At 42.6% G+C, this 27,875-nt stretch overlaps 1 protein-coding gene across 1 annotated transcript in view; it reads left to right on the forward strand.

Annotated features, from left to right (window-relative positions):
• GAN (gigaxonin) overlaps window positions 1-15,422 on the forward strand; it is a 65,452-nt gene extending 50,030 nt beyond the window's left edge. Inside the window, exons 8-11 of the mRNA XM_011942158.1 lie at window positions 334-470; window positions 708-836; window positions 12,458-12,567; window positions 12,654-15,422. Coding sequence (XP_011797548.1) covers window positions 334-470; window positions 708-836; window positions 12,458-12,567; window positions 12,654-12,835 — 558 coding nt within the window. The 3' untranslated portion in view covers window positions 12,836-15,422. The remainder of the gene's footprint in view (window positions 1-333; window positions 471-707; window positions 837-12,457; window positions 12,568-12,653) is intronic.
• The last annotated feature ends 12,453 nt before the right edge of the window (window positions 15,423-27,875 follow it).

Genomic DNA, 27,875 nt, shown 5'->3' on the forward strand with positions numbered 1-27,875 from the left:
ATCCTGGCTAACACGGTGAAACCCCGTCTCTACTAAAAAATACAAAAAAACTAGCTGGGCGAGGTGGCGGGCGCCTGTACTCCCAGCTACTCGGGAGGCTGAGGCAGGAGAATGGCGTAAACTGGGGAGGCGGAGGTTGCAGTGAGCTGAGATCCGGCCACTGCACTCCAGCCCAGGCAACAGAGTGAGACTCCGTCTCAAAAAAAAAAAAAAAAAAAAGAAATCAAATCCTTTCCTAAATCTCTTTAAGTGTGCCCCGGACGGGTTAATATCTATTCACCTGACCTGAATGAGAAATGTTGCCTCTCCCCCACCATTGTTTTCTACTTTCAGATCGGCTGCTATGCAGCTATGAAAAAGAAAATCTACGCCATGGGTGGAGGCTCCTATGGAAAGCTGTTTGAGTCTGTGGAGTGTTATGATCCCAGGACCCAGCAGTGGACTGCCATATGTCCACTGAAAGAGAGGAGGTACACGGATGTGGGTGGACTTCGTAGATTCCCTCAGTCTTCACTGGGTCTGGAGCCCCTTACCCTGCCTGAGTTTTCTTCTTTTCTTTCAGAGTAACCTTTTCTTTGACTTGGCATTTCCTGAGAAAGGAAGGCCCACATAGTAATGCTGCAGAGTTAAACCAGCATAAGAGGAACGCAGGAGTGAGATCTTGTGTTGTACTGCTTGTGCCTGATACGCTGTGTGTGGCCTTTCAGGTTTGGAGCAGTGGCCTGTGGAGTTGCTATGGAGCTGTATGTGTTTGGGGGAGTCCGAAGTCGTGAGGACGCCCAGGGTAGCGAGATGGTAACTTGCAAGTCCGAGTTCTACCATGATGAGTTTAAAAGGTAACTAAGAATGGTTTCACGTAGCTACTGCAACTTTTTCTTTGTGCTTTCAAAGTTGTATTTTAGCTTTGTTTAGTTTTGTTTTCAGTCACTTTATTAAATTATGGGTTTAGGAGATATGTCTAATGCATGCTAGGTATTTATTCAGTGACTTCACAAGTGCTAGTGACTTAAAATGTCTCTAGATAGAAAATGTTTCTAATATGTAGATCAGATCTTGACACTTAGTTGCTTAAAATCATCTATTGGCTCCCTATAGCTTTTAGGAAAAAGTTTAGAACTCTTTACCTTGTTGGGCGTGGTGGCTCACGCCCATAATCTCAACATTTAGGGAGGTAGAAACTGAAGATTGCTTGAGCCCAGGAGTTGGAAATTTGCCTGAGCCATGTAACAAGACCCTGTGTTCTCCAAAGAAAAATAAATAAATAAACTCCTTAACTTAGCATATGTGGCCTTTTGTGATATGGCCTTTGCTTTTTCTGCTACTAACCTGGATACTTTACACTGAGCCACTTTCCCCTGCGAAATCAAGTATGATTGTCTCAGCTTAGTGTTCGTATGCTGCTTCTTGCCTAAAAGCTTCCTTCCTGCTGAGCATCCAGTTAGCCTGGCGTTTTTCGAAACTGCTTAGTTATCAAAACCTAGAGAAAGCCTTCTCACACCTTCTACTCTGATTTAAATCCCTTCATCTGTGATCCCATGCACTCGAGACGAGTCTCTCTCTGGGGTTGTAACTGTTAACTGCAAGCAACTTCAGGGCAAGGTCCACCTTCGTCAGCTCTGTGTCCTGGCTTCCAACATCCTGCCTGCTTGTATCAGATACTCAGTAAAATGTTGATTAAGTGGCTGAGGCGTGGTGTCCGAGATTCTTAAAACCTCTGAAAAGTGCCACATATGTCTTGTAGAGTCGATAACATCCTTCTCCATATCTTCTGTCTTTCCTCACGCATTTTATTGTTGTAACCACTGACAGTATTTTTATTGCGGTAATATGTTGAAATCCTAAGGGGAAATTGGTATGCTAAACATAATGTTATTTGAGTAGTTCAGTCATGTTACCAGAAGAGGGCGCCATAACATAATGTTTAATTTCATGCTGTTTTAGATTAAGGCAGTCAGTGAGCAGTTACAAAGATGCTGGAAATGCATGTAAATGCTACCTAACTTGTATTTTAAATTTAGGATATTTGCGTAGCCTTTTTTTCTAATTATAGGAATAGACTATCTTAGGAAAGTTTATTAGAGAGCAGTTTAGAGGATACTTGCTGTGGTGAGGCAGATTTTCAGACTTCTCTACATTTTTCCTTCCTTGTTACATGACTGGGCGTGCTGACGGCCCAAGGGATGAAGTCTTTTTTGTTGTTGTTGTTGTTGTTGTTTGAGACAGAGTCTCGCTCTGTCACCCGGGCTAGAGTGCAGTGGCGTGATCACGGCGTACTGCAAGCTCCGCCTCCCGGGTTCAAGCAATTCTTCCCCCTCGGCCTCCCGAGTAGATGGGACTACAGGTGCGCACCACCATACCGGGCTAGTTTTTCTGTTTTCAGTAGAGACAGGGTTTCACTATGTTGGCCAGGTTGGTCTCGAACTCCTGACCTCGTAATCCGCCCGCCTCAGCTTCTCAAAGTGCTGGGATTACAGGCATGTGGTGGCTCATGTAACACCTGGCCTATCAGGTTGTTACATATTTGTAGTGGATAAGCTTTTAATACAACTATTACTTGCTTTAAGTTCATAATAATTAAACATAAGACTGTTGTTCCTTCTTTGCTATTTAAAAGCACTTCCAGGCCAGGCGCAGTGGCTCAAGCCTATATTCACAACACTTTGGGAGGCCAAGGCAGGCGGATCACTTGAGGCCAGGAGTTCAAAACCAGCCTGGCCAACATGGTGAAACCCTGTCTCTAACTTAAAGTACAAAAAAAAAAAAAAAAAAATTATCCAGGCCTAGTGGCACACGCCTGTAGTCCTGGCTGCTTAGAAGGCTGAGGCATGAGAATTGGTTGAACCCAGGAGGTGGAGGGTGCAGTGAGTCGAGATTGTGCCACAGCACTCTAGCCTGGGCAACAAAGTGAGACCCTGTCTCTAAATAAATGAATAAATAAAAGCACTTCCAAATAAAATTCATGTATGTTTAGTTCCTTATTCCTAAGCTCTCCAATGTTTGTAAATAGAATAAAGCTGTTAATTTATCTTATCAATGTAAGATTCTAACATGTTTAGATAACATTAAACACACAACACCAAATGCCATGTATTTATTTAATCTTCAAAACGGCACTCTGAAGTGTAGTTGGTACTGTTACTATTTCTATTTTCCATACGAGGAAATCACAGCATAGAAAGGGTGAGCGATGTGCCCACAGACACACAGGGAGCAAGGAGCTGAGGCGGGATCTGATCTCAGGCATTCTGGCCCCAGAGTCCACCTTTTCAACTACCACACTAGGTTGACTTTAAAATGTAGGCTTTCCTATAACTATTGATAGAACAAAACAACATGTAGGAGTAGTTTATTTCTTAAAAGATCAGATGCAAATTTACACTGGCATAGCATGGAAACTGTGGTTGCCGGATGAGCAGTCCATATTCGATTGGAGACCATGTCAGTTGTTTTTAAGTAATCTCTTGTCTTTCCTGTCTTTGTTCCCTATTTTTAGGTTAAAACTTTCCGGGAAAAAAAGGCCATATCTTATTCTTTTCTGTTTTTCTGAATAAAAGCAAAACTGCTTGAAAGGCAAGCAAAGAAATTGCCATAAAGTATTACCAAGTCAGAGCAACAGCGTCATATACCCGGAATGACAGTTTGTCTATTTCTGTTCCTTGTGTCCCTATTCTGTTAATAACACTACTATCCTCCCAGTCATCCATGTTCACAAAAAGGTCATCTTGGCCAGGCACAGTGACTGACACCTATAACCCCAGAACTCTGGGAGACCCAAATGGGAGGATCCCTTGAGCCCAGGAGTTCAAGACAACCTTGAGTAACATTGTGAGACCTTGTCTCTACAGAAGATTCAAAAATGAGCTGAGCATAGTGGTCCGTGCCTGTGGTCCCAGCTACTCGGGAGGCTGAGGCAGAAGGATCACTTGAACCTGGGAAGTGGTGAAAGCTGCAGTGGACCATGATCATGCCATTACACTCCAACCTGAGTGCCAGAGCAAGACCCTGTCTCAAAAAAGGGTGTCATCTTGAATTCTGTCTTCTATTTTGCAACTCATCAGTTGCTGGGTCTGGTCCTTTTTTGAATCTCAGTAGCACTTTTCACATTTCCCACCTTCCCTGCCCCGCTGCTACCCTCACAGTCACTCCTTCATCTGTGTAGTGTCTTTAGCCTCTGGCCAGCCTTGCCTGTGCAGTTACTCACTTGTGGTTTTGAAAGACGAACCTGACAAAAACTTTTTGCTTAGAGTTTTTGATTGCCCGTCTCAAAGTTCTTGACTGTTTCCCATTGCTTACCAAATAAAGATAATAGTACTTAGCTACCTACTCAGGGTTCTCCATGATTTGAAGTTAAGAAAAAGTTTCACCCTTTTTTAGTATCTTTCTTTCACATGTCCTATACTCCAGCTCACTTTATAAACCCTCTTGTGTTTTACTGCCTCCGTGCATTTGCTTAGCCTGGATGTGCCTCTGCTTTCATTTTTTACAGTATATGAGTTATATTAACTGTTCTTTGAAGTTGAGGTCTGTCAGTTTCCTCTTTTGATTCCTGAATATATAACTAGAATAGACATACCTGTCAACTGGCAAAATCACCATACTGGTTCTCTGACACATGGATTGGGGGCCACTGTGACAACAAGGGCTAAGTGGAAGTCCCTGAAACTTTCCTTCTCTACCAAAATAGAAAACCAGAAGCAATACTGCATCCTGGGGGAATCTGCAAACATTATGCCACCATCAAAGACTAGAAAATGCAGGAGAGGCGATGCCTATCACATCCCCACTTAATTCACCTAGAAAAAGTAGAAAAGTAAATTGGATCTCGGAAAATCTTGGAAATTTTTTATTTCAAACAGTATGTTATCAATTTAAAAATGTTTGTGTAGTTTGTTTTTAGGTTTTCCTTTTACTTTGGGTTTCTTTTACTCTTTTCTAGCTTCAGGTAGAATTCTAGATTACTCATGGTAGATCTTTTGCTTTTTTCATGCACATAGCAAAAGCTTTCATAAACTTAATCAGGTGATCATACTGACCCCAGATTCTGTCTCAGATGCAATATCCTCACGCAAATGTTGTATCTTTATGAGGCACAGTTCCCAGCCTTAGTATGGCAGCCATTGACATAGCTAATGTATTTTCTTCATACCAATTTGCAAGGGTCACCAGAAGCAGTTTGCTTTTACTTGTCAGGGGCAACAGTACACCTGCACAGCCTTGCCTCGGGGCTGTGTCAACTAATAGATAATGGGCTAATGTCTGTTGTGTAGTAGTCCACAGATATTTTAATCATCATCATGTTCCACAAAATATCTCATTGGTCTACCCCATTGACCACATTGTGGTGTTTGTGCCTGATGGTTGGGAAGAAACAGGTACTTTCAGATGCCTTAGTAAGACGTGTGAACTAGAGGATAAGAGATGAACCCCACCCGGACCACATCTGTTTCAGTCATGGTCCAGTCAAGAGGCAAAAACCACACCAGTCATTTGAATAGGGAAAATGTAATATGTGTAATTATCACTAGTAAGAGACAGTCAGCTACTAAAAGACTCTGAAAACTGTAGAAATAGCTGACGTAGGAAGTACAGCTGCTACCTTTAGGGCAGAGGAAAAGCACCTGAGGGAACAAATTAGAAAGTATCTTCCCCACCCCACAGGGCCAAGATTCATCCCATTGGGAATGTGTGTGCTGAGGCCACTGGAGAGCAGAGCACCAGGGTGCCAGGGGCCAGAGAAACAAGCTGGAGAGTGTGCACCCCTGGTCTCCTGCAGGCTGGTAGGAGCAAGCACGGGAGGAGTGAGAGGAGGGCAGCCGACAGCGGCAGAGCAGTCCTTTCGCCCCCAGCCTTGCCACAGTCTGCACCCTCTGTGGACAGAAGACCAGCTTCTACACGTGGTTCATTTCTCCGTAGTATTTTGTTTCGTTGATTTCGACACTCACCTGTATTACTTCCATCCTTTTACTTGGTTTCTTTTACTCTTTTCTAGCTTCTTCAGGTAGAATTGTAGATTACTTATGGTAGATCTTTTGCTTTTCTAAGGCAAACAGTGAAAGCCTTCAGCTTTCCACAGAGCACCTCTCTAGCTGGACATACTGATGTGTTTTATTTTCATGACCATTCAGTCTGCAGTATCATTTTTCCTTCTTCAGATTGGATGGTTTCTGTTGCTCTGTCTTGTTTGCTGCTGCTTTCTTTTGTTATCTCCATCCAGTGAATTTTTTTATTTCAAGTATTATGTTAGCAATTCTAAAATGTTTGTGTAGTTTGTTTTTAGGTTTCTAAATTTTCTGTGCTGAAATTTCCTATCTTTCCATCACAAGCATATTTTTCTTTCCCATACTGAGCATCACTGTGGTAGTTGTGTTCAAGTCCTTGCCTGTTAATTCCAGTATCTGAGTCATCTCAAGAGTTGGTGTCTATTGATTGTTTGCTCCCTTGAGAAATGGGTTCTCATTTTTCCAGCTCCTGTTTTGTTGAGAAACTCTAGACTGGATTCTGGATGTGGTTACTATTATGTTGTTGAGGCCTTGAATTTTCTTATATTGCTTTAGAGTGTTGCTCTGAGTTTTAGTCAGCAATTGACTTGGTTAGACGTAAACTGCAAGCCGTGCCACCTGCCATGGGTGGCAGCTGAAATCTCAATCCAGTTCTCAAAGCCTCAGTCATAAGCATACATGGTTCCAGGGTTAGTTGAAGACTTGAGATGAGCGGATGCGCACAAATTGAGGGGTGCTTCTCTACCTCTCTTCTTTCTCAGATTCTCCACTCACACTTTGGAGATCCTGGTTGCCCCAAGACCCCTTTTCCTGATTGCTGAGTCCTGTAGCCGGAAAGATGGCTATCTTTTCTGTAGGGGTTTAGCTCCCCAGAGCTGCCCCCGTGAGGCTGCCTTCAGAGAAAGCTACCAAGAAGCAGGGAACTTAGTCCATACGGGTTGCTTGCTCCGTCAGCTTTCCATTGCTTTCCGGAATCTACCTGCTTATCTTCAGTTTCCAGAGCGCTCAGGTAGTTGTATTTTGTCCAGTGTTTACAGCTGACACTTGCAGCAGCTGAGGAGCCGTTTGAAGAGTTTCTTCTGCCGTACTGGAAGCAGATGCCTCACTATAGCTCTCTTTTTCTTTCCTCCTCTCCTTTCTCCTCAATTGATTGCCTTCTTTTCCTCTGTAGCTGTCTTCCTCTCTCCTTTCCTGTCATTCCTCTTCTACTTCCCTGTCTCTGAAGGTCACTGTTGTAATCCATGCTGTATTTTAAAGCTTCAGTCTCAGGGCAGTCTTAATTCTGAGTTACCAGAGGGTGCATCATTATAGCCCCCAAGTACTGACAAGCCCGTGTTTGAAAACATTGTAACTGAAGACACGATATTGCCTTGTTCATTGCAAAATTTACTATCGCTTAATGATACCTTCTAAGTACTAGAAGCTATGCAAAATATTTTACACTGGTATTTCATTTCATCCTCACAACAGTCATTTGAGGTTGGTGACGGTATCTGATATCTCAGTAGACAGATGAGGAGGCAGGCTGGGACAGCTAAACTGTTCAGGTCAGTGAGAGGATGAGTGGCGTGTAAAACCTCATGGCCCTTTATACCTGTTTTCTAAGCAGCCACACCTGAAGATGCAATTCAATTAAATTTTCAAATTAGTTCTGTTTAATTTGAAGCCTTGTCTTTACCTAAAATCGATCACCTAGGCTTATTTTTCTGAAACCCAGGAACTGAATCATTCATGTGCTTGGGACAAAGCCTGGTAGATCATCTATGTAGTCCAGTTTCTTTAGCTTAATACAGTCATTCCAGGGATGAACTGAGTTGGTTTGATTCAGAATCTGGGAAGAACTTAAATGCTGAGGTGTAGTTATTTATGTTTAGGCCTAAAGACGTTAAATTTGAATAAATCAGCATTGTAGTTTGATGTTTTTCAAACATTTTCTTTCAAAGTTGTGTTCAGGGCCTCCATTTTCACTTTCAGCACAAGCTTTTAGATTTTTTCCCTTTTCCATTTTATTGGAGGCATTTGGGAGGCAGGGGCCAAAATCTATATCCCAGTCCCAGCAAACTACCTGACACCCATCAACATTCAGATGTTAGTTGAATCAAATATTAAATGAATGGCTTTGAAGCATGGTGCTTAGCTTTGTTTCTGAGTTGTTCTGTGATCATTAGGCTTCTGTGTTTATTGGAATTCTAAATGTGGAAGCTGCCTGCTTTAGAAGAGTCTAGGAAGAGTGTTCATTGAAATAAAAGTAGTGCTATTTGGGAAATAATTGTACATTTCTATTTGACATTGAGATGCCCTGGCTGCTTCACAGCATAGAGTTAGAGATGATGGAGTGATGACCATGTGACTACGTCCTCCAGTGAGGGTAGGCCTGGACTTTGGTTACTCTTAAGACCATTTAGATGCGTTCCCAAGGTCCTACTGAAGTCCGCTGTGACCTAGCTATGCCTTTTAGCTATTAACAGACGATTGTTCCCAGAGGGAACATTATTATTACATAGCAGGGTCTAGACTTACTCTTTAAGAAAAAGAAATAAAAAAACTTTTATTTTCGAATAATATTATAGACTTGTAGAAAAGTTGTAAAGCCAAAGAGTTCCCATTTCCAATAAGTCATTCACCCAACTTCTCCTAGTGTTAACATCTTACATGACTGTAGTACAAGCATCAAAACCAGGATATTTACATTGTCCAAAATTATTAAGTAAACTACAGACTTACTGGAGTTTCACCAGCTTGTCCTCTAATGTCTTTTTTCTCAGTTTCCAGATCCAATCCAGGATTCTACATTGCATTCAGATACTGTTTGCTTAGACTCCTTTAATCTGTGATAGTTCTTCATTCTTTTTTTTTATTTATTTTATTTTATTTATTTATTTTTTTTGAGACAGAGTCTTGCTCTGTCGCCAGGCTGGAGTGCAATGGCGCCATCTCAGCTCACTGCAACCTCAACCTCCTGGGTTCAAGTGATTCTCCTGCCTCAGCCTCCCGAGTAGCTGGGACTACAGGTGCATGCCACCACACCCAGCTAATTTTTGTATTTTTAGTAGAGATGAGATTTCACCATGTTGGCCAGGATGGTCTCGATCTCTTGACCTTGTGATCCACCCGCCTCAGCCTCCCAAAGTGCTGGGATTACAGACGTGAGCCACCACACCCAGCAGGTTCTTCATTCTTTCCTTAAGTCTCATGACCTTCATCCTCTTGAAGGTTATTGGTTCTTTTTTTTTCTTTTCCTTTTTGGTAGGATCTCTTAATTTGGATTGATCTAATGATTTCTTGCAATTAGACTGAGGTTATGCAGTTTGGCAATACCACAGAAGTCATATTATGCACTTCTCTGCATCATATCAGGGAGAACACATTGATGTGCCTTGTTGCTGGTGATGTTAACCTTGATGACTTGGTTAAGGTGGTATGTGTTAGATTTCTCCACTGGAAAGTTAACTGATTTTCTTGTTGTAATTAATAAATATCTTAGTGGAGATAATTTGAGAATTTGCAAAACCATTTTCTCCTGAAACTCTCAAGCACTCATTTGAGCATCCACTGGTAGACCTAGCCTGCAGAAGTCATTACGGTGGTGTTTGCCTGATGATGATTTTGTTTCCGTCATTCCTCTGCATTTATGAATCAGAATTTTTCGGTAAAGGAAACCTGTCCCTTTTTCCTGTTAATGTTTTCCAATTATTTATAGTATATGGATTCATGGATATTTATTTTACTCCCTGAGTTATAAATCCAGCACCGTCATTACTGATTTTCATGCTCACATAGTTCCAGCCTCGGCTGTCAGGAGCTGCTTCACCGTGGCTTCCTTGTCCTTTGACACACCCCCATCCTTTTTTAAGCACTTCCTATCTGGCACGACAGGATGCCCCAGACCCCTCTTATATTTTCTGTGCCTCAGCTCTGGGACCAACTTCTTCATAGAGCCTTAAATCTTTTTAGTGGTTATTAAATTGATTTTCAACAGAGGTGCCAAGACAATTTAGTGGGGGAAAGAAAAGCCTTTAGCAAATCGTGCTGGAACAGCTAGCTATCTATATGGAAGAAAGTGAACTGTGATTCATGCCAGACACAAAATATTAACTTGAAATGTATCATAGACCTAAATGTAAAAGATAAAACTGTAAAATTTCCAGAAGAGAGCATAGGAGAAAAATCTTCGTATTGGGGTAGGCAAAGATTTTTTAGAATGACGCAGAAACTCTGACTGTAAAAGAAGAAAAGGATATATTGGAGGCCGGGTGCGGTGGCTCAAGCCTGTAATCCCAGCACTTTGGGAGGCCGAGACAGGCGGATCACGAGGTCAGGAGATTGAGACCATCCTGGCTAACACGATGAAACCCCGTCTCTACTAAAAAAAAAAATACAAAAAATTAGCCAGGCGAGGTGGCGGCGCCTGTAGTCCAGCTACTCAGGAGGCTGAGGCAGGAGAATGGCGTAAACCCGGGAGGCGGAGCTTGCAGTGAGCTGAGATCCGGCCACTGCGCTCCATCCTGGGCGACAGAACGAGACTCCGTCTCAAAAAAAAAAAAGAAAAGGATATATTGGAATTCATCAAAGTTAAAAACTTATATTCTTCAAAAGGTTCCATTAGGAAATTGAAAAGGCAACCTACATGCTGGGAAAAAGATTCGTAATACATGTACCTAACAAAGTATCTGTATCCACAGGATATAAAGAATCTGACAATTCAATAAGAAGACAGTAAACCCAATTTTTAAAAAAATTTAAAGACAGTCTTGCTACGTCCTTTTTTTTTTTTTTTTTTTGAGTCAGGGTCTCACTTTTGTCCAGGCTGGAGTGCAGTGGTGTGATCTCAACTCATTGCAGCCTTGACCTCCTTAACTCAAGCGATCCTCCCACCTCAGCCTGAGTAGCTGGGACTACAGACAGATGCCACCACACTTGGCTAATTGTTGTAATTTTTGTAAAGACAAGGTTTCACCATGTTGCCCAGCTGGTCTTGAACTCCTGGGCTCAAGTAATCCACCTGCCTCAGCCTCCCAAAGTATTGGGATTACAGGTGTGAGCCACCACATCTCACCCCCAGTTTTAAAATGGGCAAACCTTTTAACAGACATTTTATAACAGAACATAAAATAGGGCTGGGTGTGGCGGCTCCCACCTGCAATCCCAGCACTTCAGGAGGCCAAGGATCACTTGAGCCCTGGAACCTGAGATCAGCCTGGGTAGCACGGTGAGACCTTATCTCTGTGAAAAAAAAATGGTTTTCATTAGCTGGGTGTGGTGGTGTGCACCTATGGTCCCAACTACTTGGGAGGGTGGGGTGAGAGGATCACTAGAGCCCAAGAGGTTGAGACTGCAGCGAGCTGTGATTGCGCCACAGCACTCCAGCCTGGATGAGTGACAGTGAGAACCTGTCTCAAAAAAAAAAAAAAAAGAAATCCGTAAAATGACCAATAAGCACATGCAAAAATGCTCAACATCATTAGTCTTCAGGGAAGTGTACGCCATTAAAATAGCTAAAATTAATATAATACTGAGATGTCACAGTAATACTGAGCAGTTGGAATTCTCACACATTGCTAGTTGGAATGCAAAATTATGACATACCACTTTGGAAAGCAGTGGGGCACTTTTGTTTTTTCCAGTAGAAAATACCCTTACCATATAGCCCAGTGACTTCATAAGTCCACAGAAACAACTTGCTCTCTACTGTTCCTGACAGCCTTATTCATAATAGCCAAAAACTGGAACATCAACAGGTGAATGAATAACAAAGTCTGGGGCTGGGTTCTGTGGCTTACGCCTGTAATACAGCATTTTGGGAGGCTGAAGTGGGCAGATCACCTGAGCCCAGGAGCTCGAGACCAGCCTGGGCAACATGGCAAAATCCCATCTTTATGAATATATATATATATACACACACACACACACACACACACACACACACACACACATATATACATATATAGGAATTAGCTGAGTGTGGTGGTGCACACCTGTAATATCAGCTACTTGGAAGGCTGGGGTGGGAGGATCACCTGAAGTGGTAGGTTGAGGCTGCAGTGAACCATAGTTGCGTCTCTGCTCTCCAGCCTGGGGCAACAGAGGGAGAGCCTGTCTGAAAAACCAACAAATTCTGGTACATCCGTATGATGGAATACTGCTTAGAAATAAACAGAAATGAATGACAGATGCAAACAACAGCGTGGATGAATCTCAGAAACCTTGTGCTGAGCAGAAGCAGGTTGGAAAGCACATGCTGTTTATGACTCAATACATGTTTCATTCTAGCACAGACAAAACTCCTATCTGTAGCAACTGGCAGCATGTCGGTGATTACCTGGCAGTGGAACATGGGGTCGCGATTGGCGCCGTGCCTGAAACTGCCGATGACTCACCACGTTTGCTGTGTCAGTCTTCCGAGACGTTGTTATCATCCTTTTGATTTCTTGAATTTTGTGCATCGGCTTTGTTTTCAGGTGGATCTATCTTAACGACCAGAATTTATGCATCCCCGCCAGTTCCTCTTTTGTTTATGGAGCTGTACCTATAGGAGCCAGTATTTATGTTATTGGAGATCTTGATACAGGTAAGAGTGTTACAGTGATTTTCTTGGAACTGTTTCCTGGTGATTCTGGGTACATTTTCTCACCCTTGCTTATTTCCGTGGCTTAGGTACCAATTACGACTATGTGCGTGAGTTTAAAAGAAGCACAGGAACCTGGCACCACACTAAACCGCTCCTTCCATCCGACCTTCGCCGCACAGGGTGTGCAGCCTTACGCATTGCGAATTGCAAGCTCTTCCGCCTGCAGCTTCAGCAAGGCTTATTCCGTATTCGTGTTCATTCCCCGTGAGGAGGAAGCGGAGCAGAGAGCGAGATCCTGACCCAAGGGCACCATAACATACCTACGAAAGGGAGAGCAGAGATGGCAGCTGAACTCACTCTGTGCTGGGCTTTGGTATGGTAACTCTTTGGTGGCTTTATGATGCTTACAAACTCGAGCTTCAGCTCTTGTTTGGGAGAACACGTAACTGTTGAAAAACTACCTGGGAGGAGTGAGTTCCTCCAGCTAGATGCAGCTGTAGACAATGGAGGCTAGTAAATATCAAAAGGAAAAGGGAGTGGGAATTGGTATCATGTAAAATATCAAAGTTAAAATACTAAGGTGCATTTTCCCTGAAGGGAACTCATGTCTGACTGCTGTGTTCAAATACGTAGCTTTGGTAACAAACAAAATCCATATATGCAAATCAACATATCCAAACATGCCAAGACTGCTTTTCCACTGCACTTGGAAGGATGTATTATGCCTAACCCTGCCCAACAAATTAAGGTTTGTGCCTAAAATGTTAGATCGGACTGTATGCCAGTTAGTCTCCATTTATTCCTAGTACTCTGTCCTAAGAATCTTTTTAAAACTATATCATGATGAATTGAAATGAAGAGAAAATTGCTCTTTTGTGACTTTATCTTAGTAATGTAAAGCTTCAGTAAATTGATGAGTCAGGTTGCATCCCTCATGTGAACTGAAAGAAGTTGCTCACTTCTGTGTTGACTTAGATCAAGACACGTCACGCATCCTTTCTGGGGTAGTACCTGTGGAGCTGGGAAGGGTCTCCTGCAGTGCCATTCTGCCTTCTCGATGAACAAAACCATTTTCTAAGTATGAGGATATTAGTGAGTAGGAGATTTTATAAAAGAAAGACCTGAGTCAGACAAATAATAAAGGTCTGCTATGGCTAAAAGAACACAAACAAAAAAGCTATCCAGACAAAATATATAGGGATCAAAAACTTTTTCACGTAACCTGTCTGAAAGCACACAAAGTCTTGTTTACTACTGTTTAGGGTCTGAAAGCTTGTCTTAGAATGCGAATCTGTGTTAAGAATCTAGTCTTTGTAATAGAAGTTTCCCAGTGGCATTCGCTAGTGAGAGTTTTAGATAAATTATGTTACGAGTAAAGTTTGGCTGGTAGAATAAACTACCTCAACTTAATTTCATTCTGTTGATAGAGCAAATTAATCTTTTCCTCCTTCCCTATCTCTCATTCCCACCTCAACTCACTTTACCCCACTTCTTATTGGGGGAAAAATGTCTTTTGTTCATGGAACGTATCTTGTAAGATATTTTGTTTTCCACTTGAATTACACCACCCTAGTGTGAAATCGGGGACTTCAAAGTGCTTGATTACTTCCTCAATTGAATTTTATGCAATGTCAAATTTCTAATCAATTTAATATACAGTACTTCATTTTTAATTGTTTTCTACAGCTTTTTTTTTTTTTCCTCTTGGAATATGGCTGTAAGAAGCAGCTTTTTGTCTTATTAACACATGTATAAAGGTATCCTTTGGTTGTAAATCGAGAACAGGAATTTCTTCCAGAAACTTCCTATATGGAACGTTTGTATGCAATTCACATGCATATGAAAAGCATGACTTATGTTCTCCCACCCATAGACATGAAAAAGGGTGACCTAACTGTGATTTTGTTTCTTATACCTGCTGGAAGTCAGTACAATGCTACAGAAGTTGCTGAAAGATGCTATATCTGTGGGGTTCTGGAGGGTGTTGAGTGTGGTACATTAACTCTCCATTTTAACCAGAAGATACCTGATAAGAGAAAGTGTAAGGTTTTTATCTTATGTACCAGAGGCACCAGGCCAGGTGTGCCACAGAGTCATATAATTCAATAATGTTTAATATGTCAGTCAAAACCAAGTTCAGAATTGTTTTGCGTACCAGTCAGCTGTTGTCTGCACGTTTTCCTAGTGACACTGTGGAGGTCTTTTAACGAAAGCAAACTATGTGGCCTCTGCAAAGAAAAGAAGATTTTTCTTTTTTACAACTAGACATTAGTTTTAGAGGAAGCAAATAGCTGAAAAACTAAATTTGCTTTGGTGAGATATCCTGTACAGAACAGTACCTTGGCATTCAGCAGCTGCAGTTGGGGAACATTAAAACAGTAACTGATGTGCAGTTAAAGCCACGATCGTCAGCAATTCTCTTTTTTTAATTTCTGAAATTTAAAGTTTTTTTCCCAGTCTACGCCAGGCCTCTCCAAGGAGACAGTTCGTTGTTTAGGAGTGAATGTGTTCCTCTTGCAGTATCATCAGTACCTGCATGACTTGGTAAATTCATTTTATAAAAATAGTGTTTCGTGTTTTTTTTAATTTCGGTTCATTGACACTGTAACTGCAGAAATTAGATCATGTTTTATAAAATAAATTTGCCACATAATATGGGATGCAATAACCAGTAAAAGCTGCTAAGTGCCAAACTGTCACTTTGCTCTATATCAGCGTTCAAATACTGTGTTGAAGTATAGGGTTGTATTTAATTTTACTATGCTCCAAAATTAATCATGACTCTTTTGTAAATGACAGTTATTTCAGTATTGTAAAATAAATTTTGACTCATTTCATGCAGGTTTGTGTTTTAACATTCCACTTATGCCTTGAAACATCGTTTCTTGATAACTTTTTGATACTTCTTTCTTGATAAGTCACTTTTACCAGGTGTGTGTTGGGATTGATGGCTCAGGATAGGTCTTAAATTTTACATACAAATATCTTTGGGGGAAGTGCAATTTATTTTCGGAAGGAAAGTTGTCTCAGGTTAGAATAAGTGAATATTTAAAGAATCTCTCCTAGGCTGCAGTCTAAAATAGGTAGTTTCTTTGTTTAACACATCCAAATTTAGATTTTTCAAAGATTTAAGTGTTTAATTTAAAGTGTTTTTTGTTTTTTTTTTTGATAGTGCTTACATCCTGTGAGAAGAAAAAGTGTGAGAGATGAGTGAGTGAGTGCGCGCGCGTGTGTGTGTGATGTTATTTAACCTGATAAATGTATTGGTATGTGTTTACTTTTTGAATTGTAGTTCTAAACTACATGTATTACTGTCTCCTGGTGCTTCAGATAAATTCTTGAGCCTGTTGACCTTCAGTTTATACTACGGTGTCAAACTCATATTGAGTGTAAATATTGAAATATTTATAGTTTATAATAAGTTTTACTTGGTGTTCACATTTCTCTTCTTTAGAAGGATTAAAAACAGTGTTTACCAACTCGTAGTTGGTATACTGTCAAGATTTGGCCTAAGAAATTTCTAAATTCATTGTTTAGCTTAATGCTTCATTGCTGTAAGGAATTGATAGCTAACCGTAGGCTTTTTTCAAACTGTATAACAACCAAAAAAGAGCACTTGGGGGTATGTTGGATGGTGTTTTGCTTGTAAACACTTTGTTATATTGCAGTACCACTTTAGTGATGATACTTCCTTCGTTGATGGTTTGGAAGTGTCATTTTTATAATTTATGAGTTGGGGGGATTCCCTAGTCAATGTATAGGAAATACATTCTTTGTACAAACATAGTAAAGAGAGGACTGTCTTTGCTATGGCACCTAAGCCACTCATCGGTAGTTAAGTTTCATTTCTAGAGAAATGTCTTAGCTACCGTGGCCCATTAGAGTTCCATTTGGTACATTCCTACCTCAGTGTACCAAACCAGGGATTCCAAAAACCTTCCAAGGAATTCTAGAAACAGCGCAGTATTCCCTTCCAGAATGTTGGCATTCATGCTTCAAGAGGCCTCCCATTCATGATTCAAAGGCCTTCAGATGAAGACCTTTGGTTAAATGGGGGAAGAGTGAGGTGGCGCTTTGACTGTTTCAATTTAAAGATGCCGGAACCCCATGAAAAACACCTGGTGGAAGGGAAAGGTGAGGCAGCCCTTTTCCACTGGCTGCTTACTGAGCACTGGAGTCCAGGAAGTCAGTGAGAAGAGACCAGCTGACTGTAGCAAAACCCGCCTGGGGTCCGCCAACACCTGTCTGATGAGCACCCACTAGGAACTGTGCTTGCCATCCTGGGAGCTGAACAGTGAGACAGATGTCACACCACCCTCCCACTCAAGGTCATAAACCCACTATAGGATGGGCAAGGGCCCTGTCTTTGTCATCTGCCAATTTCAGTGCCTGCACAGAGTGGGTAGTCAATAAACATTTGACAAATAAATAGAAGATTCGTGTGATCAAAGTAATGTTCTTCTGTTGAAAAGGGCATGCCAAGAGTGACTGATTTTACTGGGTTTTCAGTGAGAAACTTTGTATCCAGATGGGCCGGCCTCCTATACGGAGCTGAAACTAGGATAGCATAAACAATGCCAAGTGCCTGACGTACATGATGTACAATCCTGTGATCTCCGTGTGTTCTGCAGGTTTTTGAGGCCCTCTGTAGACTCAGCACAGCTTGTAATGTTGATCATGTTTAATATTGGGCTTTATTGACTTCTTTTTATGTGGGTCTCAAAATCTTTCCAGGACATACTCCTTTGATCCTCACACCTCTGGAATAGGCAGGGCACTTTCCCCGTTGTACCAGGGTAATCGTGGAGGCCTGATAGATACGGCTTCGTTTCTCACTTTAGGGAGGAGCAAGAACCAAAAGCAAAAGCCAGATCTTCGGATTATCAGCTTACCAGTCAGCCAGTGAGGCTAGAACGTGATTTTTCTAGGCATACAAGTATTTTTAATAATAGGATAATCATTTTTAGTATTAATACAATTCAAGCTCCCAAACATGTCCTTTGCTGGTTGCACAGGCATGAGCTGAAAGATCTTTGATTTTCTTTGTCAGTTAGCTGTAGGAAGGTTAAGAATTTACTAAGGGCATGAGAACAGAAGAAAATGTGTTTGAAAGAGAAACTTTTTTATTTCTTTTTTTTTTTTTTTTTTTGAGACGGAGTCTCGCTCTGTCACCCAGGCTGGAGTGCAGTGGCCGGATCTCAGCTCACTGCAAGCTCCGCCTCCCGGGTTCCCGCCATTCTGCCTCAGCCTCCCAAGTAGCTGGGACTACAGGCGCCTGCCACCTTGCCCGGCTAGTTTTTTGTATTGCTAGTAGAGACGGGGTTTCACCGTGTTAGCCAGGATGGTCTCCATCTCCTGACCTCGTGATCCGCCCATCTCGGCCTCCCAAAGTGCTGGGATTATAGGCTTGAGCCACCGCGCCCGGCCAACTTTTTTATTTCAAAGAGCTTCGTGTATACTTCCATCTCTTATTCCTTGTAATTAGTAAGGGAAAGTAAACTATGTCTTAGAATGTTGAGGAAAATATATTGCTAGCTTTTAATAATTCTTGAAATACTCTTTACTCTGTCTGTAGTTTTGTAGAAATTACAGAGATTTATAGTGTTAGGATGAGAAGGGACCCATTTGCCCATATTCGACAACACAAACTTGGATTGGGTGTCTGTCGTGCCTGCTGGCAGTGAAGGCTCAGTGGTATTGACTGCTAGGCATTTTCTATATTTTTTGCAAGTTAGCTGGTAAAACTTGCTAAGGTTTTGTGTTTTTCAGAAGTAATCCTATTATTATTTCCATTTTAAACATAGTTCAGTATTGTCTCATTGTAATAGTTCCGTTTATGTGACATCTAAGGAATTAAATCATACTTCCAAATGGTTTGGTCTAATGCATACAGTTTAGGAAAGTTTGTTCTTTTTTATTTATTTATCTATTTTTAATTTCTGTTAGTAACAGGGTTTTGCTCTGTTGCCCGGGCTGATCTCAAACTCCTGGCTTCAGATGTGGAGACCCAGCTGGGACTACAGGCATGAGCCGCCACGCTCAGTAGAAAGTTTGTTCTTTTTTAGTTCTATCATTGAAATTCTCTAAGTGATCGGATTTTTAAACTCCTTCCCTTTCTCATGAAATTAAACATTTAATAAATAAAACTGCATTATATAATTATTTAGTCAGAAATGTCTGTTGCCCTCTCTTTTTTTTTTTCTGAGATAGAATCTCGCTCTGTCGCCCAGGCTGGAGTGCAGTGACGCGATCTCGGCTCACTGCAGCCTCTATCTCCTGGGTTCAAGCAGTTCTCCTGCCTCAACCTCCCCAGTACCTGGGATTACAGGTGCTTATCACCACACTTGGCAAATTTTTTGTATTTTTAGTAGAGATGGGGTTTCACCGTGTTAGCCAGGATGGTCTCGATCTCCTAAACCTCATGATCCGCCCACCTTGGCCTCCCAAAATGCTGGATTACAGGTGTGAGCCACCTCGCCCGACCTCTTTTTTTTTTTTTATTTTGAGATTAAAACTAATAATTCTTTTAAAGTCACTACTCAACTGAAGTTTGGCCTGATTATAACTGTTGATATTAATTTCTTCCTGGGTCAACAAAGTTGTGGAGCTTCCTTCCCTGCAGACATTAAAAGAGAACCAGAAGTTGTACATTTGTGATTTGAATTAGAGAAGGAGCAGGTAGAAAAGGATGGCAACCCACAGAGTCCGGGGGACACACTACCTTAAGATAAAGTGAACAATTAGACACTGGATAGGATCCGCGTAAATGAGCAGCCATTTCAAATCATTCACATCCCAAACGCAGGTTCTTCTGTCTTCTGGTTGGTGAATTATATTTATTAGGATCTTCTTTTTAGCATTTCAGTACAAATAGTAGGTTTGGGTACCTTATTTTTATTGTTTTTACTCGTCAGTTACGAAGAAGGCATACCTTAGAACCTTGGGTTAAAAATTTTCAAGTTATACCAGTGAACTTGGTTTAAATACAACTGTAGTAACTTGCTTTATCATGTTTCCTGTTTAATTGGATGAGAATTACATGCACTCATTCACTTGTTCTTTGTGTTTGTAGGAAAAACTCTGTTCTCAGCTACCTCATTATGTCGTGTTGTGCTTGATCCCCTGCCAACTTAGAAGAATTCAACACATTCTGTTCTTTAACAAAAGCTTGGAAACAGGCAGTCAGCCGCCTTGAGGAACACAATTCTCTAAGGCCGCTTTTCCATTTTACTACTTTAAAAAAAAAAAAAAAAAAAAAAAAAGCACTTACAACCAGGAGGAACAATAATTCTCCTAGAGTTGCTGCAAAATGATTACTTGAAACTCAACTTGAACTCTAAAGAGTCTTTAAAAGGCTGTGTTTTCATAATGCAGAAAAGTAGTGTATTTAAACGCCACTGCTATGTGAAACAGAGGGCTCGATTTCCATTCTTGTTAGCATCAGACAAGAAAATGTGTCCATCTGTCATCTGACCCAGTATTTGGGATTTGGGTGCTTGAGGATACTATTTTTTTCGTTTTCTATAAGGTGCTATTGCTTCCCAAAAATCTTTAATTTTGATGAAAATCTACTCATTGCTAAGTTCGTCCTCACTCAAAGTGTTTCCTAAGTGCAGAGTTGAGGTTGGCAGAACTGTATGGAGTTGGATGATACTTAAAATCATGAATGATGTGATTTGTTCCATGTGTCTGTGGAACATCCCTCAACTTCCTCCGGTATGCGCCGTCTGCACCTCGCACGTGGTGGTCTCCATCCTCCTCACTGTCTGTCAGCTTGCCTGGTCACCAAGTCAGGAGGAAGGAACTGAGGAGGCTCACCAGTTGTAGCAAGACTCCTCCTCCCGGGAGATCTTGTAATGCCCAGCTTCAGGGCACAGTCGTACGCAGCCTACTTAAGTGGAGGACTTCAGTGATGCCGTGGCTGAAAGAGTTACGCCCATTTCTAAAAGCCTGGCATACTTGGTACAACTTAAGCACCAGGTAAAATCTGGTGCTTAAGTTGTACCAAGTATAGCCAAGTTTAACTGTCTTTAAGCATTAATAAGATTTAATTTTTATGCTTGTGCTTTTCAGAGTAAAGGGCTTGCTTTCAATAGTAAAATGGCAAAGCTTCTCCTCCAGTGACAATCTGTTAGCACACTGTTGACTTAGCTCAGGACATGAGACTGACTTAGCTCAGGACATGAGACATTTCCTGGAAGTGATTTCCATGAGAACAAAGGCTCATTCCTTTAACTTAAACCCCAGACTTTGTTATTTTAATTATTTTCAGGCAATCATCTTTATATACTTTCCTTGCAGACCCAGTGGTTGAGAGCATAGGCCTTGGTGTCAGGTGCATCTGGGGTTGGGGGCTTCTGCCACACTTACTGCTCTGTGACTTGGGAAGCTCTTTCAACCCCAAGGCTGTATTTCTCATGTGGAAGAAGAATAGCAGGAGGATTTTCCTCTGCGGGTCGTTGCGAGGATTAACTAGGTGATAACTGTAAGCACTTGGGAGAGTGCCTGGCATGCAGTGACCACTGCTGCTGCCACCATGATTATGTCACCTCTCAACATGGGGTGGTAGGAGGTCCTGTGGGTGAGGCCAAGGCTGCCTGCACTGAGTGTCCCGGGCCTTATAGCTTTCTGCATTCTCACCTCTGCTGCCACATGATATACAAGTAAATGTATTATATGCTTGTGTTCATAAAATACTTTCTTTTTTTTTTTTTTTTTTTTTTTGAGACAGAGTCTCGCTCTGTCACCCAGGCTGGAGTGCAGTGGCGTGATCTCCTAAGTTCAAGGGATCCTCCTGCCTCTGCCTCCCGAGTAGCTGGGACTACAGGTGCACACCACTATGCCCAGCTGATTGTTTTTGTATTTTTAGAACAGATGTGTTTTCACCATGTTGCCCAGGCTGGTCTCGAGCTCCTGAGCTCAGGCAGTCCGCCTGCCTCAGCCTCCCAAAGTGCTGGGATTACAGGTGTGAGCTTCCAGCCAGAAAATGATTTACTTTCTAGACCTATGCCACCTCTCTCCTACATCTCTAATATTTAAATTCAAGACAATTCTAGATAGCTGAAACAGCCCAAAATACCTGTTTAGAATACATAGAGTTTGTTATAAATAACCCTCTGTTTAGAATATGCCCAGTGAAATTCTCTAGTAATACTTAAAACTCTTTACTAAAGTTGAATTTTTCTTTTTTTCATTGAAATAGCAAAGGTAGTAATCTGTATTGGTCAAAGAAATTAGATATTTCCTATATCTCTGTTTTAGATCAGTAGACCTAAACTATGCTTTCTTAACTTGGATGTTACATGAAATTTAAAAACAAATAGGTGTTACAAGTACTTGTGTGTACGTGCATGTGTGTTTGTGCATGTGTCTGTGTGTGTGGAACTTTGGTACCTTTGCATAAAGAAGGTTATTTAACAAAGTCGTGCAAAAAGTGAACTACTTAATCCTTCTATCATACACATCTTTTCCTGGTTAGGTTATAAGACTGGCAGAGGTGGGAGTATATGATGTGCTCAGCTTGTCTTGATTTCAATAAGACATTTGATAAAGTCATTCTTGATCTCTGAATATGAAAAGGAAGTAGAACAGCCAGGCGCGGTGGCTCACGCCTATAATCCCAGCACTTTGGGAGGCCGAGGTGGGCAGATCACCTGAGGTCAGGAGTTTGAGACCGGCGTGACCAACATGGAGATTAGCCGGGCATGGTGGCACATGCCTGTAATCCCAGCTACTTGGGAGACTGAGGCAGGATAATCTCTTGAACCCAGGAGGTGGAGGTTGCGGTGAACCAAGATGGTGCCATTGCACTCCAGCCTTGGCAACAAGGGCAAAACTCCATCTCAAAAGAAAAAAAAGAAAAGGAAGTAGAACTAGTATTTAACAAAGGACCAAAAAGTCGATTGAATAGCCAGATTCAGACAGTGTTGGTAAGAACGGATCTTTGGCAAGATCACTTAAGGTGAGCTACTCTAGCAGCATCCTGTTTGACATTTTTATCCGTGACTTGTATAAAAATATAGAAGGCAAAGAAGAGTGCTGGGCGAGACGTGTTGGGTGTTAGATCTGCAATACTCGTCACAGTCTAATGGCTAAATGTAAAGTCTTATGTCTCGGTTCAAGAAAGAACATTGCTATATGAAATTTCAGGAAAACGTTTTGGTGGGGTGGGTGGGATATTGAGCATTTGAACGTGAGCCAGCTGTTTCTCCTGCCCTAGGGGAGGTTGGTGCGGCGATCTTCCCACTCTCCAGATCGGTAGCCTCGCTGACGGGGCACGTCGTCACCAAGGGACCTGATTGTTGTCGTGGTTTTGTCTTGTCCTCCTCTCTGGTGAAAATCTACTGCAGTTTTACTCTCAGCTCCGGAGGGGAGGGAACGAGCCTCTGCCTGTGTGTCCTGACCCCTCTTGCCTTCTAAAAGATCTGCTCAGGCCGGGTGCAGTGGCTCACGCCTGTAATCCCAGCACTTTGGGAGGCAAAGGCAGGTGGATCACTTGATGTAGGAGTTCGAGACTAGCCTGGCCAACAAGGTGAAACCCTGTCTCTACTAAGAATACAAAAATTACCCGAGTGTGGTGGTGGACCCCTGTAATCCCAGCTACTCGGGAGGTTGAGGGAGGAGAATCACTTGACCCCAGGAGGTGGAGGTTGTAGTAAGCCAGGAATGTGCCACTCCACTCCAGCGTGAGCGACAGAGGGGGTCTCTGTCTCACAAAAATAAAAAATTTAAAAAAAAATTTTAAAAAAAGATCTGCTCAGAAATAGGGGAAACACGGGATCATGATCATAAGCGGTTTATAGGCTGAGGTGCACGCCACGTCTTCAGAGCTTGCCGGCTGTGCCTTCTCCCCGTTTCCTTCACTGGTGAATGACCTTTCGTTCGAGCCAGCGTTGGTTTTTCTCTCCATGTTCCACTGTGGCTCCCCACAGACCCTGCTAGGTGGAATCTCTGAGAAAACAGGCACTTCCAGTCAGCGCATCTTTCTCTGCCGGCTTAGGGATTGCTGTCAAGGTGGAGGAAGGGTACTTTGGCCGTGTTTGGAGTCATTGCTTTTACCCACTCTTCTTGGGATAGCTTTCCCACCCTGCCCTCTGCTCCTCTGTCCCAACCCTCTTCCAGCCTGCTTTTTTAACTGCTTGAGTTATGTAACCAAAATAAAAAGGAAAAGAAAGGTGTGGTTGGGGCAGGTTGTGGGGGGTGAGAAGAGTAGCTCTTCTGGTTCCTCGGACCACAAAATGCCCAAAGCAGGAGCCTCAGAGTTCCCTAAGCAGACCCCAGCTGGCCCTGGCTGTGAGAGTCAGATCTGTCCCCAAGGCTCCAGGTCAGAACTCAGGCCCAGGGCCTCTCCCTTCAGAGGCACCGCTAAGGATACATCCCAGCCCCTTAGGCACCTGTAGGCTGGAGTGACACCTTCCAGGCCGGCCCCAGAGGCCCGCAGGGCTCCCCTCCAAGCTGGGAGAGCAGGCAGGCAGAGGCCGCACGCACTACCGCAGCACCCTGCGCAACCCCGCGCTCCCAGACGTGCTCGACCCGGGTGGCCTCTTAGGTGACAGGCCCTCTGCCACGTCCGTTCGCAGAGCCATGTGGGGAGCCTCCGTGTGGGTTCTCCTCTGTCCCTTTCCAGCTCGCATTCGCCAGAGCGGAGCGCGGCCCTTGTTTCCTTCTCTCCTCTTCAGCTCTGACTTTAAAACACACTGTGTTCCAAATCGTGGATGGGATCAGAAACTAGAACTGCGTGTTTACGAGGGAGACCACCTTTTCATATTTGTTTTAGAAGGAATTTGTGCTTCAAAAGAAACTTCAGGAAATTAATGTATTGTTAGTCTAGCGTATGCTCATTGAAATTGACTTATGTTTTATTTTAAAAAATCGTGTAGGATCTGGTACATGGGGCAGGCAAAAGGATATCATCAGCTTAAGAAATAAAGAAGTAAGCCTTCCATTTGTGTGGGTGATAACATCTTTTTCCTAGATCGTACCTCAGAATTCAAGCTCTCCATGAAAACAAAGATCATCTGAATAAAAATTTTATCTGGGGAAATCTATCAGTGGCCTTTAGTTAAGAAAAGCACAGGCTATTTATTAGCACAACTTGCTTAATTAAATAAGTCATGGCTTTTTCTGCCATTGGGGTTCTTTTCGTTTTGAATTCAGCTTTTGTTGGGTTCCTCTGTCTTGTACCCCTTCACTTCGCCGGCGACATAATGGTGATATCCCTTTGTTTTTTGTATCATACGTTTTGTGAATGGTGACAACCATCCAGTAATCACTGTGGCTTCAGCAGAAGTTTTGAACAACCTTTGCAGCCACTGTTGGGATGTGTACCAGCAGCCTGGAAGTGATCAGCAGAGCTGACAAAAGCACCCCTCGCTCTGCCCACCTCCGCACAGTCCAGTCCTCATCAGAAACGGTATCGCAGCTGCTCCTCAGGTAGGCGCGGGCAGACTTCCCGGTGTGTTACTAGTGACGGTGATGTCTGTGCCTATCTGTGAGGGAGGTCCATTCAGGACACACTAGAAATGTGTACATTCTTTCATTTTCCATCACGGGTGTAGGTCTTCTGCCATGAAAGAGAACTGTCAAGGAAATTCCTGAAAACAAGATTTGTGAATTCGATTTGACCCTCCCTCCCTAATTCAGGGCTGCTGTTTGCAGTGGTCCCTGGCCCAGCAGGTGGCCGGCATGGCTCCTGTTGGCTCATGCCAGTGTTGTGCTGGACCCTCGAAGATGTGACTGTCACCCTTGTCCAAGACTGGTTTTGGCAGTCGTGATTTGTCATTTTGATGCTTTGAATACTGTAAGGAAAATGCCATGAATACCGTGTAAATACCGCCCCGAAACTCATCCTGTCCAACACAAACCTGCTGGACGTATCTGTGTTTTCCGACACGGGACCTGCAGAATAGGATTTCCTTCAAATCGTGCAACTTGATTACCTAGTAGAATTCCAAGTAGGTCTACTTAGACACATATTCAGTTAAGACTATATTGTGTGTGATATTATCCTATCTTTAATAAAGTCCTACTCCTGAAAAACAGGGATTTGCAATGAAAATAATAGCTAAATGGAAGGCAGGTTTAGAAAGTTCAAAATATTGGAAGTGCTAGAAGGCTGCGACTTGTAATATTGTACTCCCCAAGTTCAGTAGGATAGTAGAGAACTTGTGCTAAGTTGATTTCATTGAAATGTCACGTCTCACATCCTGTGGTCCAAAGGTATTAGTTTGTTTTGTGGAATAATTTTGTATTCACTTGCTGGTAAGAAATTTAGCAGTCAGAAGTAGTTTTTAATTAATAACCTTTCTTTTAAAAAGTCGCTTTATGGTTTACAAGTAATACTGATGCAAAAAGCATTTGTTAACCTAACTTAAGTGGCACGCACTTTGTTTCCATGCTTCAGTATATTGTGGGGTTGGTCCCTTCTCATGAACCCAGGACCTGTGCTTGGGGAACGTTTTGCCATCATGCTGTTCTCTTGTACCAAGGATCAGTGAAAGTGTTTTATCTTTTTTATGTAGTTTGTATTGACTGGATTTTATAACTGTAAGAAAACAGAAACAGAGTGTTGTATTTTGATCTGAAATTTGTGTACATGCTAAACTAATTTTGTTTTATGTATTGGAAGTTCATTTAAAAACTTGAAATATTTTCTAGAAGGGTACCACACAAAATGAATCATCTTTAAGCTGTTTAATTTACCTAATAAAATAATTCGATGGGGAAGGTATTCTAATTGTTTCTGATTTTTAGAGTGGTTCCTGCTAAATCAGCATTATCAATACAGCTTGATTTGATTTAAGAATGGAACGTTGTCGTTTCTGTCATTTACATGGTGTGGGTGTCAGCTCCTAGACCCTGGCTTGTGATGTTAGATCCGTCCCTTGGCAGCCATACCCCAGTCACTGCCTGAGCCTCCTCCATCGCTGACTGCCTGAGCCTTTCCATCGCCGTCAGCATAAATCTCCTTGCTGTCTTCCCTGGAAAATGGTTTCAAATTGGCTTTCCTCAGAAGAGAGAAAGAAAATAGATTTCAGCGGACTAGAGGACCTTAATATTAAGGGCTTAGTAATATGAGGCAGAATTCCAACTGCAGAAAGCAGAATTCTTTGTAGTTCCTTCTTCCTGCACTGTCCAGAGACAGTAAACCTACAAAGATTGGTAGTACTTAAAAAAAGATAATTCAAATACAGTTCTCCACTGAAGGCGAGGGGTAAAGACTCAGCAACTCTGCCGTAACGTCCAGGTTAGGTAAGGACAGGCAAGTGCACAGGCCGCCTGCAGACTCCCCCTGAAATCACATGAAAAGAGGCAGTGTGTTCATCTTTGGTCCCACAGCATGGCAGAGCGTAGGTGTGGCAAGTGGGTTTAAACTTTTTTCCACCTTTCATAACAAGGTCATATGGTCCAGTGGCCTGCAGCCCTTTAAATTTTCATTTAATTTTGAGACAGGGTCTGGCTCTCTTGCCCGGACTGGAGTGCAATGTAGCGATCTCAGCTCACTGCAACCTTCACCTCCTGAGTTCGAGTGATTCTCCTGCTTCAGCCTCCCTAGCTTCAGCCTCCCTAGCTACTTGGGAGCTACTTGGATGACCAGCACATGCCACCACGCCTGGCTGATTTTTGTATTTTTAGTAGAAATGGGGTTTCACCATGTTGGCCAGGCTGGTCTTGAACTTCTGGCCTCAAATGATCTGCTCGCCTCAGCTTCGCAAAGTGCTGGAATTACAGGCATGAGCCACTGTGCCCAGTCTGTAGCCCTTTTATCTTTGGGGTGAGGGCGAGTTGCTAACAGTCTCCACCAGAAACCAGTGCCTGAGACAGAGGGACGCTCTGTCTATAACCAGTGCCTGAAACAGGGGGACGCTCTGTCTATAACCAGTGCCTGAGGCAGAGGGACGCTCTGTCTGTGGAGGGAGGCACTTTGCAGGTGGGGAGGTGAGGGGTTGACTGTCACCATCCTTAACCGTGTTGACTGTTCCCAATGGTAATAACAGATCTCCTATTGAAAAACTACATGACGGAGCCCGTCTTCAGCACCTCACATGTTAACTCACTTCATCCTTGCAATAGCCCTAAGAAGAAGGCACTATCATTGTGTCCATTTTACAGCACAGAAAACTGAGGCACTGAGAAGTCACTTTGCCAAACTCGTGGCCCACGCGGAGGGCAGAGCTGGGATTCAAGGCCAGTTCCAGTGTCCACACCCATAATGAATGATGTCATAGTCCGGCCTGTCTCTCTCGAGACGGGACAGACCTTTTTTGAAACTGGCTCAGGGCCGGGTGCGGTGGCTCACGCCTGTAATC

This window comes from Colobus angolensis, unplaced genomic scaffold (assembly GCF_000951035.1).
Source record: "Colobus angolensis palliatus isolate OR3802 unplaced genomic scaffold, Cang.pa_1.0 Scaffold207, whole genome shotgun sequence".
Classification (NCBI taxonomy): Eukaryota; Metazoa; Chordata; class Mammalia; order Primates; family Cercopithecidae; genus Colobus; species Colobus angolensis.